This window comes from Zonotrichia albicollis, chromosome 8 (assembly GCF_047830755.1).
Source record: "Zonotrichia albicollis isolate bZonAlb1 chromosome 8, bZonAlb1.hap1, whole genome shotgun sequence".
Lineage (NCBI taxonomy): Eukaryota > Metazoa > Chordata > Aves > Passeriformes > Passerellidae > Zonotrichia > Zonotrichia albicollis.
Window position 1 is genome coordinate 35,919,295 of NC_133826.1, and position 16,875 is coordinate 35,936,169.

At 52.6% G+C, this 16,875-nt stretch overlaps 1 protein-coding gene across 1 annotated transcript in view; it reads right to left on the minus strand.

Annotated features, from left to right (window-relative positions):
• Nucleotides 1-1,561: 1,561 nt before the first annotated feature.
• Nucleotides 1,562-16,875, minus strand: part of LOC141729930 (uncharacterized) — a 96,554-nt gene continuing 81,240 nt past the window's right edge. Inside the window, exons 4-5 of the mRNA XM_074546590.1 lie at nucleotides 1,810-2,009; nucleotides 1,562-1,579 (exon numbers count right to left, since the gene is read on the minus strand). Coding sequence (XP_074402691.1) covers nucleotides 1,562-1,579; nucleotides 1,810-2,009 — 218 coding nt within the window. The remainder of the gene's footprint in view (nucleotides 1,580-1,809; nucleotides 2,010-16,875) is intronic.

The following is a 16,875-nucleotide window of genomic DNA, read 5'->3' on the forward strand; positions in this document are numbered from 1 at the left end:
GAACCCTGTGAGTGTCTGGGTCATCCCGGCACTTTGCAGTGTGGGGACTCCTGGGATGTCACAGTGGAGCCCCTGTGAGTGCCTGTGACAGATCGGTGCCTTTACAGCACAAGGTCCCCTGGGATGTCACCATGGAATGGCTGAGACTGCCTCTGACTACAGTGCTCTTTACCTACCCCAGAAAGCCCTGGGAGGTCTCTATGGGGCTCCTGTCTCTGCCTGTGACATTCCAGCTCTGGAACAGCCTGGAGACTCTTGGAAAGTCCCCAGGGAACCCCTCTGAGGGCTGTGACAAATCTGATCCTAAGCAGGCAACCATCACCAGCATCCTGTTGCTATGGCCAGTTTCCATGGCAACCATCACCAGCCCCCTGTTGCTATGGTCAGTTTCCATGGCAATCATCACCACGCCCCTGTTGCTATGGTCAGTTTCCATGGCAACCATCACCAGCCCCCTGTTCTATGGTCAGTCCCTTGGCAGCTCCATGAAGACCACATGCCAGGGGTGGTTGCCATGGACACCAGCTCAGGCCTGTAGCCACAGCCCGTTGCCACGGCAACCGTTGGCAGCCCCATCCCAGGCTCATGGGATCCCAGAACCACAGAATTGGCTGAGCTGGGAGGGACCCATCAGGATCCTCCAGTCCAACTGCTGGCCCTGCACAGGACGCCCCAACAGTGCCAGCCTGGGCCTGGCAGCGCTGTCCAAACGCTGCTGCAGCTCAGAGAGCCCTGGAGCTGGGACCCTTCCCTGGGGAGCCTGGGCAGGGCCCCAGCGACCTCTGGGCAGAAACCTTTTCCTGACATCCAACCTGAGCCTGCCCCGACTCAGCTGCAGCCATTCCCTCCACGCCTGTCCCTGGGCACCAGAGGGAAGAGGTTCCCACAGCCCCAGCCAGGGACCCACTCCCAAGGCTGTTGCCACGGCCACCAGGGCTGGGACCAGCTGGGAGGCTCGGTTTCCAGGGGCCGGGGTTCAGGAATGGGATTCCCCAATTTCCTGCCCCCGCTAAAACCGCACTGCCCTTGTTGCCCTCCCACCTCCCATGGAAAGCACAAAAGGCAAAGATCCCAGGCTGGGATAAGAACAATTTACTGGGAACAGCAATGAGATAAGGAACCAACAGAAACAGAAATGTTATTGATAACAGAAGGGATTAGAAAAACTGTTTACTGTTTATATTAGAGAAAACTAATATATCAACAACAGACTCTTCCTAGCCATGCATTTCCCCTGCCTGGAAAGGACACACTTCTCCTCAGGGAGAGAGAGAAGAGTCCCTTTCCTGCCCCGGCAATGTTCTGAGATGCGAGTAAATGTAATGACACGGCCATGGCCAGACCCTCATGTTCTTCCATCCCACATCATGTCTTTGGCAAGGGCAGGAAAAGGGACAGGTGTCTTCCCAGCATAGACCACAGAGAAACTGGATCACCAGGGATCTTCCCAATGTGGGCCCTCTCATGGGGGATGAAGCTGGAGTGGTGCATGAAGCTGTTCCTGCATTTGTAGCATTTGCAGGGCTTCCCTTACTGGTGGCTCTGTTGGTGTCTGATCAAGTTAGAGCTGGTGGTGAAGCTTTTCCCACACAGGGGACACTCATAGGGCCTCTCCCCAGTGTGGATGCGTCGGTGCTTGATGAGGTGGGAGTTTTGCTTGAAGCCCTTCCCACACTCAGGGCAGCTAAAGGGTCTCTCCCCAGTGTGAATCTGCTCATGCAGGAGGAGATTGGAGCTGGTCTGAAACCTCTTCTGACACTGGGGACACTCATAGGGCCTCTCCCCAGTGTGGATGCGTTGGTGGGTCACAAAGTTGGATCTGTATCTGAAGCCCTTCCCACACTCCCCACACTTGTAGGGCCGTTCCCCAGTGTGGATGTGTTGGTGGATGATCAGGTGGGATCGCCGCCTGAAGCTCTTCCCACACTGCAAGCACTTGTGGGGCTTCTCCCCATCATGAAGCTGCTCATAGGCCACCAGCTCTGAGCTCTGGCTGAAGCTCTGCCCACCTTCCTGGCTCAGGGTGGCTCTTTCTTCTTCAGGGCACCCTGGGATGTGTTTGGAGCCCCTCCTCATGGGGGATGTCTGAGGTTTTTCTCCCCTGTTGGATTCCTGTGCGCTAGAATCACTCAAAACGGCCTCTTCACGAGGTTCTGCCATGCAGAATTTTCCTCCCTGGTCTCCATCCGCAGTTCCTTCCATGGGGAAGGAAGGAAAAGGAGAGGATGGGATTTGCCTCCATGCCAGAGGGAAGGGGAAGGAGATCCCTCCAGTACAGCCCTGGAAGGACGGGGTTGGCAGCAGGGTTGTCCTGCAGCCGGGGGCTGGGCTGGGCTGGGATATGGAGCAGGAGAGAGGGGGAAAGGGGCACTGACTTCCTTCTCACTTATCTGGGTGTCCCGGGGCTCCTTCCTCTTCCTCACAGCCTCCTTTTCCGTCCCATCAATATTTGGGAATGGGAAATCCCGTTCTGGGAAGAAAACAAAGGGTGCGCACATTGTCTTTTATACTGGTTTGAAGGCAAACCTGGGGAGGGTCTAAACCAGAATTACAATTTAAAAGAAAATTAAGATCAAGGCAATGATACAGAAACACTGCCTTAGACTGACAGAGTCAGGATATAACCTGACACCCTGTAGGTAAGGCTGGTGGCAGCAGTCCCATTAAATGGTGGCTGCAGTCCTGTTGGAGAGGTGAACGTGATTCTGTCAAAGCAGTGATCCTGTAGAAGGGTCTGGTCTTCGTCTGGAGGTCCAGTGGTGGTTCTGGAGCTCTTGTCCTCTGGGAATCCAGTAGGCAAGCTGCTCCTGGTGTAGCAAAGTGTCAGCTTATATCCAGGTAGGAATGCTTGGATCCTCCCCCTGGGCGGAGCATCCCACAATAGGAGGATGGAATTTTATCAGTCCTGCAGTGACACTCAATGGCCCATTCACAGGAGATATCTCCCCTGCAGGGCGTTATCAGGGGTGAGTCATGGAAGAGATAAAGAACAATGCCCCACCTGTTTATAGCAGTTGCTGAAGGTGGGGATTGAAAACATGCATTTGGTTACATCTTGCATGGCAGCCTGAAACAGTGGGGTAATCCCTGCTCAGGGGGTGAACACCACCCCTCTTTACCCAAACTGGCTCAGGTGTAAAACCCCTACCCTGGGAAGGCCACACACACAGGGGACAATGTCACACTTACCCTGCCCCAGGGGAGGGCTCTTTTTCCTGTCATTCCCTTCCTGTCCCCCCTTTTCTATCCCATTTACTGTTCAATAAAATTCGTTTTGGGTTTGGTCTCATTATCACCTCAATTGGGGCAGAGGAATCTCTCTAACACTTTTCTTAACCAGACTCACCAGACTGTGAAATTATTTTGGCACAGTGACTTTAGGCACTGTTCTCTGACCCCACGTGCCTTTGACAACAGCATGGTTCCCTCCTCTGAGGAGGTTGTGGTTGTCTCTGGAGGAACTCTTTGAAACTGGGCTGCAGCTTCCTCTGAGTGACTTATGGGAGAACCGATGAGGTAAATCGCCTTTGTGGGCCCGGAGTGTAAAGAAAATATTTTGTTGTCCTTCTATTACAGCGACCTGATGAAGGTCTTCAGGGTGAGAGAAGTGGACGAGAATCTTGGTTCATGATCAGAAGGCTGGATTTACTGATATATGATATATAATACATTATAACTATATTAAAGGAATAAAGAGAAAAGTTGCAGAGGCTTGCTAAGCTAAGAATAGAAAGAAAAGAATGAATTACAAAGTTGTGTGTCCAGCAGAAAGCAAGGACCAACTCTCCCGTGAGTGGTCAGCAAATCCAAACACTCACAGAAGACCAATCACAGATGCTCCTGTTACATTCCACATCAGCAGAAAAGTATTGTTTGCATTTTTCTTCTAGGGCCCCAGCTTCCCAGAAAGGACAAATCCCAAAAGGGAGGATTTTATGAAAAAAAATGTCTGCGACATCCTTCCTTGAAATTTTTTTAAAATCACAGGAGGAAAGGGAGCAAATGATACCAACGAGACTGACAAGGTTCATTTACCCCATGGTGAGGAACACAAGGCTGCTAAAAGTCCTACAAGAAGCTCAGCTCAAGTAGCTAAATTCCCAAATAACTCCTGAATTCCCAGGCTTGAGTGCTTTGCGAAATGTGAGAATCATTTTTCTCTTCATACCTGTCGCCTTTGTGACAACTGCAAATAGTTTACTTTCCTTTTAATGATATCTGTATTGGGCTGAATTTACACTTTTATCAGAATGTGCTAGCAGCTGAGCTGGAGCTGTGCAGGAACCAGTGCAACTTGGAATTGCCACAAAATTGCTTGTACTGTCAGTTTATTAATGTTTGGGATTTGTTTGCATTTTCATCACATCTGACTTGTGGGAAAATCAAATATTCATCAAAGTGATATATGCAGAGTGAAGTTTGATTTCTGCCAAATTATTTTGTCCAGTGCCCAGGGGATGCTCGAGGGGTCTCTGTGCCTCTCGCCCTGGGGGATGCTTGGCAGGGGTTTGGGGGGGTTGTCCCTGTCCCTGTCACCCCAGGCCATTCCCCAGGGGGTCTCCATCATTCTCACCCCAGCGAATGCCTCCCTCCCTCTCACCCCTGTGCCAGGGGGTGCTCAGGGCAGTCTCTGTCCCTCTCAGCCCAGGGGATGCTCGGGGGTCTCTGTCCCCTCAGCCTGGGGGATGCTTGGGTGGTCTCCATCCCTCTGGCCTCAGGCAATGCCTCTGCAGGGCTGGGGACCAGGGGCTCTCTGTCCCTCTCACCGCTGAGGGTGCTCGGGGCGGGGGGGGGCTCTCTGACCTTCTCACACCTGGCAAGGCCAGGGGGGGTCTCTGTCCCTCTCAGCCCTGCTGTGACCCCACCCAAACATCATCGGGGTCAGAGGGACTGAGACACCCCCAAACCCCCAGAAGGGCTGAACCTGGGTTTGGTTTGGGGCTGAGGATTTAGGGAGGGGATGGAATTGGGGCTGGGGTTGGATTTTGGGCTGAGGTTTGGATTAGAGCTGGGATTGGGGTTAAGGCTGGACATGGGAGTGGCTTTAGGGCTGGGGTTGGGATTGGGTCTAGGGCTAGACAAGTCTGGCACTGGGATGTGATTAAATACAGAACTGTGAGTGTGTCTATACGTGGAGTGAGACTGAGACCAGGACCAGAGTCAGGTTTGGGATTCAGCTCACCCAGACTGGGACAGGGGGAATGTTACGCTGGGAAGGTTTGGGGAATTTCCTTGTTTGCTGTGGTGTGTTCTTAAGTTTGTTAGCTTGCTCCCCCTATTTTCTGTATTAAATGATTTCTTCCTTTCCCTGGACTTCCTGCTGCTACCCTGTCAGTTAGGTTCCTATGGAAATGAAACTGCTCCTCCCCTGGTTTCTCTTACAAAGTGAAAGTTGTTTCCTCCTTGGGTTCAGTCAATCACCCCTTTTTCTCCTCCCAGGTTTCGAGAATTTTCTTTTCTCTGGGAGTTATGGTTGGCTGTAGCCCTGGAGCCCCTCCTATGATTTATAACAGTTGGTTACTTTGGTATATCAGTTATGTTTCGTACCTCCAAATATGTATTACTATTGGTTAGCCAGGTTTCCCTGCCTTCTTCCCCCCTTTTCCCTTAAAACCCTCTCTCGCCCCCTGTTCGGGGCCATTTGCTGGGAGGTTCCCCTCCTCGTTAGTTCTTCTGTAATAAACCGATAGTTTACCCCCAGCAAGTGGTCGCCTCCTAATTCGTCTCACACTGCGCTGCTCCGAGCTATCACCCAGCTCAGCCTGAGGCCAAGACGCCGAGGGGTGCTGGCTTCAGATGCGCAGGGGCACCGGCCTTCGCCCCTCACCAGCTAGCCAGATTCCAGGGCCGTGTACCCCCACGCGCAGGTTTTTTTGATTCACTCTTGATTTTTGGACATCAGGTGACTTCTAGAAATGGACTTGGGTGGGAGGAATCCCCAACCCAAGGCATTCACAGCTTGTTTTTCCCCAAACAAGTGCGTGGGGGTGTACACGGCCCTGGAATCTGGCTATCTGGTGAGGGGCGAAGGCCAGGGCCCCTGCGCATCTGAAGCCAGCCCCCCTCGGCGTCTTGGCCTCGGGCTGAGCTGGGTGATAGCTCGGAGCAGCGCTGTGTGAGACGAATAAGGAGGCGACCACTTGCTGGGGGTAAACTGTCGGTTTATTACAGAAGAACCAACGAGGAGGGGAAACACCCAGCAAATGGCCCCGAACAGGGGGCGAGAGAGGGTTTTAAGGGAAAAGGGGGGAAGAAGGCAGGGAAACCCGGCTACCAATAGAAATACATATTTGGAGGTACGAAACATAACTGATATACCAAAGTAACCAACTGTTATAAATCATAGGAGGGGCTCCAGGGCTACAGCCAACCATAACTCCCAGAGAAAAGAAAATTCTCGAAACCTGGGAGGAGAAAAAGGGGTGATTGACTGAACCCAAGGAGGAAACAACTTTCACTTTGTAAGAGAAACCAGGGGAGGAGCAGTTTCATTTCCATAGGAACCTAACTGACAGGGTAGCAGCAGGAAGTCCAGGGAAAGGAAGAAATCATTTAATACAGAAAATAGGGGGAGCAAGCTAACAAACTTAAGAACACACCACAGCAAACAAGGAAATTCCCCAAACCTTCCCAGCGTAACATTCCCCCTGTCCCAGTCTGGGTGAGCTGAATCCCAAACCTGACTCTGGTCCTGGTCTCAGTCTCACTTCACGTATAGACACACTCACAGTTCTGTATTTAATCACATCCCAGTGCCAGACTTGTCTAGCCCTAGACCCAATCCCAACCCCAGCCCTAAAGCCACTCCCATGTCCAGCCTTAACCCCAATCCCAGCTCTAATCCAAACCTCAGCCCAAAATCCAACCCCAGCCCCAATTCCATCCCCTCCCTAAATCCTCAGCCCCAAACCAAACCCAGGTTCAGCCCTTCTGGGGGTTTGGGGGTGTCTCAGTCCCTCTGACCCCGATGATGTTTGGGTGGGGTCACAGCAGGGCTGAGAGGGACAGAGACCCCCCCTGGCCTCGCCAGGTGTGAGAAGGTCAGAGAGCCCCCCCCCCGCCCCGAGCACCCTCAGCGGTGAGAGGGACAGAGAGCCCCTGGTCCCCAGCCCTGCAGAGGCATTGCCTGAGGCCAGAGGGATGGAGACCACCCAAGCATCCCCCAGGCTGAGGGGACAGAGACCCCCGAGCATCCCCTGGGCTGAGAGGGACAGAGACTGCCCTGAGCACCCCCTGGCACAGGGGTGAGAGGGAGGGAGGCATTCGCTGGGGTGAGAATGATGGAGACCCCCTGGGGAATGGCCTGGGGTGACAGGGACAGGGACAACCCCCCCAAACCCCTGCCAAGCATCCCCCAGGGCGAGAGGCACAGAGACCCCTCGAGCATCCCCTGGGCACTGGACAAAATAATTTGGCAGAAATCAAACTTCACTCTGCATATATCACTTTGATGAATATTTGATTTTCCCACAAGTCAGATGTGATGAAAATGCAAACAAATCCCAAACATTAATAAACTGACAGTACAAGCAATTTTGTGGCAATTCCAAGTTGCACTGGTTCCTGCACAGCTCCAGCTCAGCTGCTAGCACATTCTGATAAAAGTGTAAATTCAGCCCAATACAGATATCATTAAAAGGAAAGTAAACTATTTGCAGTTGTCACAAAGGCGACAGGTATGAAGAGAAAAATGATTCTCACATTTCGCAAAGCACTCAAGCCTGGGAATTCAGGAGTTATTTGGGAATTTAGCTACTTGAGCTGAGCTTCTTGTAGGACTTTTAGCAGCCTTGTGTTCCTCACCATGGGGTAAATGAACCTTGTCAGTCTCGTTGGTATCATTTGCTCCCTTTCCTCCTGTGATTTTAAAAAAATTTCAAGGAAGGATGTCGCAGACATTTTTTTTCATAAAATCCTCCCTTTTGGGATTTGTCCTTTCTGGGAAGCTGGGGCCCTAGAAGAAAAATGCAAACAATACTTTTCTGCTGATGTGGAATGTAACAGGAGCATCTGTGATTGGTCTTCTGTGAGTGTTTGGATTTGCTGACCACTCACGGGAGAGTTGGTCCTTGCTTTCTGCTGGACACACAACTTTGTAATTCATTCTTTTCTTTCTATTCTTAGCTTAGCAAGCCTCTGCAACTTTTCTCTTTATTCCTTTAATATAGTTATAATGTATTATATATCATATATCAGTAAATCCAGCCTTCTGATCATGAACCAAGATTCTCGTCCACTTCTCTCACCCTGAAGACCTTCATCAGGTCGCTGTAATAGAAGGACAACAAAATATTTTCTTTACACTCCGGGCCCACAAAGGCGATTTACCTCATCGGTTCTCCCATAAGTCACTCAGAGGAAGCTGCAGCCCAGTTTCAAAGAGTTCCTCCAGAGACAACCACAACCTCCTCAGAGGAGGGAACCATGCTGTTGTCAAAGGCACGTGGGGTCAGAGAACAGTGCCTAAAGTCACTGTGCCAAAATAATTTCACAGTCTGGTGAGTCTGGTTAAGAAAAGTGTTAGAGAGATTCCTCTGCCCCAATTGAGGTGATAATGAGACCAAACCCAAAACGAATTTTATTGAACAGTAAATGGGATAGAAAAGGGGGGACAGGAAGGGAATGACAGGAAAAAGAGCCCTCCCCTGGGGCAGGGTAAGTGTGACATTGTCCCCTGTGTGTGTGGCCTTCCCAGGGTAGGGGTTTTACACCTGAGCCAGTTTGGGTAAAGAGGGGTGGTGTTCACCCCCTGAGCAGGGATTACCCCACTGTTTCAGGCTGCCATGCAAGATGTAACCAAATGCATGTTTTCAATCCCCACCTTCAGCAACTGCTATAAACAGGTGGGGCATTGTTCTTTATCTCTTCCATGACTCACCCCTGATAACGCCCTGCAGGGGAGATATCTCCTGTGAATGGGCCATTGAGTGTCACTGCAGGACTGATAAAATTCCATCCTCCTATTGTGGGATGCTCCGCCCAGGGGGAGGATCCAAGCATTCCTACCTGGATATAAGCTGACACTTTGCTACACCAGGAGCAGCTTGCCTACTGGATTCCCAGAGGACAAGAGCTCCAGAACCACCACTGGACCTCCAGACGAAGACCAGACCCTTCTACAGGATCACTGCTTTGACAGAATCACGTTCACCTCTCCAACAGGACTGCAGCCACCATTTAATGGGACTGCTGCCACCAGCCTTACCTACAGGGTGTCAGGTTATATCCTGACTCTGTCAGTCTAAGGCAGTGTTTCTGTATCATTGCCTTGATCTTAATTTTCTTTTAAATTGTAATTCTGGTTTAGACCCTCCCCAGGTTTGCCTTCAAACCAGTATAAAAGACAATGTGCGCACCCTTTGTTTTCTTCCCAGAACGGGATTTCCCATTCCCAAATATTGATGGGACGGAAAAGGAGGCTGTGAGGAAGAGGAAGGAGCCCCGGGACACCCAGATAAGTGAGAAGGAAGTCAGTGCCCCTTTCCCCCTCTCTCCTGCTCCATATCCCAGCCCAGCCCAGCCCCCGGCTGCAGGACAACCCTGCTGCCAACCCCGTCCTTCCAGGGCTGTACTGGAGGGATCTCCTTCCCCTTCCCTCTGGCATGGAGGCAAATCCCATCCTCTCCTTTTCCTTCCTTCCCCATGGAAGGAACTGCGGATGGAGACCAGGGAGGAAAATTCTGCATGGCAGAACCTCGTGAAGAGGCCGTTTTGAGTGATTCTAGCGCACAGGAATCCAACAGGGGAGAAAAACCTCAGACATCCCCCATGAGGAGGGGCTCCAAACACATCCCAGGGTGCCCTGAAGAAGAAAGAGCCACCCTGAGCCAGGAAGGTGGGCAGAGCTTCAGCCAGAGCTCAGAGCTGGTGGCCTATGAGCAGCTTCATGATGGGGAGAAGCCCCACAAGTGCTTGCAGTGTGGGAAGAGCTTCAGGCGGCGATCCCACCTGATCATCCACCAACACATCCACACTGGGGAACGGCCCTACAAGTGTGGGGAGTGTGGGAAGGGCTTCAGATACAGATCCAACTTTGTGACCCACCAACGCATCCACACTGGGGAGAGGCCCTATGAGTGTCCCCAGTGTCAGAAGAGGTTTCAGACCAGCTCCAATCTCCTCCTGCATGAGCAGATTCACACTGGGGAGAGACCCTTTAGCTGCCCTGAGTGTGGGAAGGGCTTCAAGCAAAACTCCCACCTCATCAAGCACCGACGCATCCACACTGGGGAGAGGCCCTATGAGTGTCCCCTGTGTGGGAAAAGCTTCACCACCAGCTCTAACTTGATCAGACACCAACAGAGCCACCAGTAAGGGAAGCCCTGCAAATGCTACAAATGCAGGAACAGCTTCATGCACCACTCCAGCTTCATCCCCCATGAGAGGGCCCACATTGGGAAGATCCCTGGTGATCCAGTTTCTCTGTGGTCTATGCTGGGAAGACACCTGTCCCTTTTCCTGCCCTTGCCAAAGACATGATGTGGGATGGAAGAACATGAGGGTCTGGCCATGGCCGTGTCATTACATTTACTCGCATCTCAGAACATTGCCGGGGCAGGAAAGGGACTCTTCTCTCTCTCCCTGAGGAGAAGTGTGTCCTTTCCAGGCAGGGGAAATGCATGGCTAGGAAGAGTCTGTTGTTGATATATTAGTTTTCTCTAATATAAACAGTAAACAGTTTTTCTAATCCCTTCTGTTATCAATAACATTTCTGTTTCTGTTGGTTCCTTATCTCATTGCTGTTCCCAGTAAATTGTTCTTATCCCAGCCTGGGATCTTTGCCTTTTGTGCTTTCCATGGGAGGTGGGAGGGCAACAAGGGCAGTGCGGTTTTAGCGGGGGCAGGAAATTGGGGAATCCCATTCCTGAACCCCGGCCCCTGGAAACCGAGCCTCCCAGCTGGTCCCAGCCCTGGTGGCCGTGGCAACAGCCTTGGGAGTGGGTCCCTGGCTGGGGCTGTGGGAACCTCTTCCCTCTGGTGCCCAGGGACAGGCGTGGAGGGAATGGCTGCAGCTGAGTCGGGGCAGGCTCAGGTTGGATGTCAGGAAAAGGTTTCTGCCCAGAGGTCGCTGGGGCCCTGCCCAGGCTCCCCAGGGAAGGGTCCCAGCTCCAGGGCTCTCTGAGCTGCAGCAGCGTTTGGACAGCGCTGCCAGGCCCAGGCTGGCACTGTTGGGGCGTCCTGTGCAGGGCCAGCAGTTGGACTGGAGGATCCTGATGGGTCCCTCCCAGCTCAGCCAATTCTGTGGTTCTGGGATCCCATGAGCCTGGGATGGGGCTGCCAACGGTTGCCGTGGCAACGGGCTGTGGCTACAGGCCTGAGCTGGTGTCCATGGCAACCACCCCTGGCATGTGGTCTTCATGGAGCTGCCAAGGGACTGACCATAGAACAGGGGGCTGGTGATGGTTGCCATGGAAACTGACCATAGCAACAGGGGCGTGGTGATGATTGCCATGGAAACTGACCATAGCAACAGGGGGCTGGTGATGGTTGCCATGGAAACTGGCCATAGCAACAGGATGCTGGTGATGGTTGCCTGCTTAGGATCAGATTTGTCACAGCCCTCAGAGGGGTTCCCTGGGGACTTTCCAAGAGTCTCCAGGCTGTTCCAGAGCTGGAATGTCACAGGCAGAGACAGGAGCCCCATAGAGACCTCCCAGGGCTTTCTGGGGTAGGTAAAGAGCACTGTAGTCAGAGGCAGTCTCAGCCATTCCATGGTGACATCCCAGGGGACCTTGTGCTGTAAAGGCACCGATCTGTCACAGGCACTCACAGGGGCTCCACTGTGACATCCCAGGAGTCCCCACACTGCAAAGTGCCGGGATGACCCAGACACTCACAGGGTTCCTGTCATGGGCAGATATATTCATATAAATATGTATTCTCTATTATGGTAATGATTAGACAAAATTGCCTTAATCAGAAATATTTATGCCAGGATGTAAGAGACATAAAATATATTATACAGAGCACTAGGAAATTATTTCACAGCAACTGTGTTAAGCAAAACCTGTAATTAAGCAGAGATTGATGTCACTCCCCCAGACCAATGACCATGGGCAATTCCCTTTCGCTCAGCCTGGAGCAGTGACCTTGAGGGTGTCCCCACCGCTGGGAGGAATCCCCACACCCCTCAAGAAAGGAAATGTCAGGAGATGCTGCCATTAAAATTTGGGATGTGGCTTTTCCAGTCTGAGGTGCTGCTCTGTCAGTCAGATGTGCCCAGGCTGAGCCAGCTCAGCAGCTCTGCAGAAGCTCTCAGTGGTGTCACTTGGTTGCTCCTTTCTCTGGGGATTTTTCCAGCTCTGCCACAGCTTCAGCTCCCTCTGAGGATGTTGAACTTTAGGATGGAGGGGTCAGGCTGGTTTCAGCATTATTCACCCCAAAAGCAGTGTGACTCCTCTCCTTCTTTTCCCACTGGAGGCTTTACAAACAGGGCCTTGCTGGAGTTGTTGGAGCCCATTGCAGGCAGAGCCTCCTGCTCCAGCAGGAACTGCCTTTCCTGTGCAATCAGCAGGGCAGGTCCCGCTGCAGGAAAAGCCCCAGGCCAGCCCCAGCACAGGGAAGGGCTCGGGCACAAGGGCAGAGTGCCGTGCTGGGAGCTGGGCCAGGGAGAGCCTGAGGCACCAAAGGCACCTTGGCAGCAGCAGCTGCTTGCAGGCCATGGCCAGAAGCCTCCCTTGGCAGCCCGGCCTGGTGGCCACCCCTGCAGAGCTGCTGCCTCAGGGCTCATTCCTGGCTGGGCTCTGAAAAGCCACTTCTGCTCCAGGAGCCTGACTGGGAAGCCATTGGCCCCAGCACCCTGGGGACAAGATATTAATGACAAAACTCTTCATGCCAGCAGAGCCAAGGCAGGGACAGAGGAAAGGGCAGAGCCAGGCCCAAGGGACAGGGCTGCCATGGTGATGGCTGTGAGGTCACTGCCCCTGCAGCAGCCTGGCTGCCCTCAGCAGACATTCTGGCCAAAAGCGTTGTGAGGGCACCCAGCACATCAGAGAACCCACACTACAGGAATTCTGTCCCTGGGGATGAGACAGTTTCACTGGGTCAGGCTGCACAAATTGTCCTGATCTTGGACAATTCCTGTGATGGGGAATCCACTTCTCTGGAAAAACAGTTGCCATTTTGTGCCACTCTCCTAGCTGTAAAATATTTCCTCCTTCTAACAATTGTAAATACACCCTTGTTTAGTTTAGAGATATTGACCCTTGTTCTGTCAAAGCAACATTTGGGATAAAATTCCTTTGACCACTATTTTTCCATTTTCACAGACCTTGGAGAAGACACAAAAGTCTCCCAAGATGGGGTTTGGAGGCCTCATCACAAAACCAGCAAGTACAGGCTGATGGCTCTGAGGTCAGTGGTGTGGAGACGGGGAGAGAACAGGAGTAGCCATGGAGGGATGGAAGGATGGTTTTAGAGTGGCTGGAACTTTTCTTCATAGTAGGAATGAGCCTGAAGAAGACATAATAGCACCAAGTGCAGTTACAAAGGTCCAGACTAAACACCAGGAGAAAGGAATTTCCCTGGCAGGGGAGGGCTGTGGTGCAGCACGTCCCCAGCAGGAGCCTGGAGCAGCCCAAGGCTCTGTGTGGGCAGGCAGAGGCAGGCAGGAGGCAGAGCTGTCAGCAAAGGAAGGGCCCAGCCAGGTGGGGCAGCCGGGGGATGCCGACAGCCTGCAGAGACAGAGACACAGCTTTGCTCAGCAGCAGAAACACCTTTCCCTTCCTTGTCCCCACCTGTCATGACTGCCACCAGTGTTCTGCTCTACCTGGAATCTGGGGACATTTTCTCAGTCCTGTCCCTTAGAAAGATCTATTTAAAGTATGAGAAACTTCAGCGTTTCACCCTCTTTTTGAATCCTTGCAAAGTTCTTTGAGTACATTCAGAGGTGAGGGACTGAGTCTGATGCAAAGCGCACCAAAGCCCCAGAGGGTCATTAAAGTCCTTGTGCTGTGTCTGTGCTGCTGAGCTGGGCTGGGCTCCTGGCCCAGAGGCAGCTCCTGGCAAGGGCAGCGCTGCAGAGAGACAGCTCTGGCCAGGAGCAGCTCCTGTGCACAGCCCAGCAGGGCTGGGGCACTGCCAGGTCCCCTCAGGGACACCAGCAGGGCACAGACAGAGCTCACAGGGGCTCAGCACTGGCAGGTGCTGTGGGATGTCCCAGAGGGGGCTGTGTCACAGCAGCACCTCTGTGGCTGTGTCATAGAGGCACAGAGCAGCTGGGATGTCAGCAAGGGGCTGTGTGACAGCACAGAGTGGGCTCTGTGAGGCCACAGGTTGGATGGTGATATCACAGAGTTTGTTGAGTGAGGACACTGAGCAGCTACAGCATCATAGAGGGGACTGTGTGACATCACAGAGCGGGCTGTGACATCAAAGCATGGCTGTATGAAATCATAGAGCAAGATGTGACATCAAAATGTGTGCTGTGACATTACAGAGTGGCAGTATGGCATTACAGAGAGGGTTTTGTTACATCACTGAGGGGATTGTGACATCACACAGCTGTCTGTGACATCATAGTGTGAGGCCATAGAACCTTGCCATCATAGAGGGTGGTTCTGTGACATGAGAGAATGGGTTGTGACATCACTGGGTGGTTGTGTAACATCATAGAGCAGCCTGTGACATCACAGAACAAACTGTGACATCGCAGTGTGACTCTTTGACATCACTGCACCTTCTGTGACATCCCAGAGCAACTGTGTAACATCACAGGGGACTGTGTGACATCACACGGGGGCTGTGTGACATCACAGGAGCTGTGTGAGGTCACTGGGGAGGTCACTCTGCCCCGGCCCCCCTCACAGTTCCCCCAGAGCAGTCCAACCCTGCTCGTGCACAGCAGGTTTCCCCCCTGTCCCCCCCGGTCACCCCCCCCCCTGCCCCGCAGCCTCCCCCAGAGGATGTTCCACGAGATCGACCCCAGAGCCTGACACGGGGACGGGGGGCCGGGGCCCTGAGGGGAAAAAGGGGGACAGGGACCTTCCGGCAGCGTCCCCGTGTCCCCCAGGGCCAGAGCCTGGGCCAGGGCTCCTTCACCCTGATACCAACGAGGGGCTGAGAGAGCTGGAAAAATCCCCAGCAAGGGATCAGCAAAAACCAGATTTAATATTAAGGGACAGCAGCACAAAGTTCCTTGGCAAGAGTCACTCTGCTCCTGACTAGACCCTTCAGGCACACCAAGGAAACAAAGCAAAAACAAAACCAAACAATATCCAGGCAATCAAACCAGAAATGAACTGAGAACTGTCCCTGTGTGTATGTGAGACACAAGGCCAGCTAGGGCAAGGATAAAATGAATACGGCCTAAAGTTGAACAGAGTTCAAATGTACAGGACTGAACTTATATCTTAACTTATCCCTTAAACATCACTGTTTAGCAAAAGAACAGCACTTAACAGTATTTAACCTAACTTAAAACCTATGACATAGCAATTTTTAAGAGGAATAACACTTAACAATACTTAACACACTTAATAATTTATATTAAACTTACAACTTAGCAAAAGAAAAACTATTGGCAGAATTTAACTTCCCTTAGACCTTGTGATTTACCCTCACTTACAGGCCTGACTGACTCAGCTATCCAAGGCACTCAAGCCCCACAGAGAACAGAATTTCTGCCCCATTTCCCCAGCACAGGCATTCCTGTGTGTGCACAGACACAGAGTCAGTGCAAGGCACCTGTGAGCAATTCCCCTGAGGGCAGGGAATGCTCCCTGTGGATCCTTTGGCATCTCCCCAGCAAAGGGCAAAGGGTTGAGCCTGGAGGAGTGGGGGGATCGGCCCAGGCTCCGTCGTTGTTCAGGGATACCCAAGTGCAGCAAACAGGAGAGTTCCCAGCTGGGAGAGGCCCCACTCAGAGGGAGTCGCTGGCCCAGGAGAGCTCCAAGGGCTCCTTTTGGAGCGCTGTTTGCAGGGCCCCAAGAGAGGGGCTTCAGTCCCAGCAATGGCTCATCCTGGCCGCACTTGGCACCAACAGCTTTCTTTGGCAGTGTGAGAACAGGGATGTTGTGCCACTGAGGGAACAAAAAGAGTTCCCAGGGCTGCTGCTAAAGGAACCAGGAGCTGGTTGGGCTGCAGCAGTGTCTGGAGCAGACAGTGTTTGTGATGAGCTGCAGAGGAGCTGAGCCCAGGGGCAGTTGGCCAAGGCTGAGGCCCAAGGAGCATTTCTCAGCTGGCAGGGCGGCCTGAGAAGGGGAAGGGGGAATGCAGCAGCACCGGGCCCATGGAACCAAGGGACCATTGTGACACTGTGGGGCTCTTTGAGACCAAGGGACCATTGTGACACTGTGGGGCCCTGTGAGACCAAGGGACCATTGTGACACTGCGGGGCCTCATGGAATCATGGAGAGCACTTTGACATTGCTGGGCCTCATGGAACCAAGGGGACTGTACTCATGCTGTGTGGCTCCATGGAATGTAGAGATCATTGTGACACTGAGAGGCCCCATCAAACCAAGAGTCCATTGTGACACAGCGGGGCCACATGGAATTGTGGAGACCATTATGACACTTTGTGGTGTTATGGAACCAAGCGGCCATTGTGACACTGTGGGACTCCATGGAACCAAAGGTTCATTGTGACATTGCATGGCCTCGTGGAACCATGCAAAGACAATTAAGACATTTTACAGCCTCATGGAACCAAGGGGCCACTGTGACACTGAGGGTCACCATGGAATCACAGAGACCATTGTGACAGGGCACTCATGGAGACCATTGTGACACTATGAGGCCCCATGGAGTAAGTCAAGTGTTGTGATACTGTGAGGCCTCAAGGAACCAGTGAGATCATTGTGACCCTGGGAGGACCACTGTGGTATTGTGGGGCCTCGTGAAACCAAGAGGCCTTTGTGACACTGCAGGGCTGCA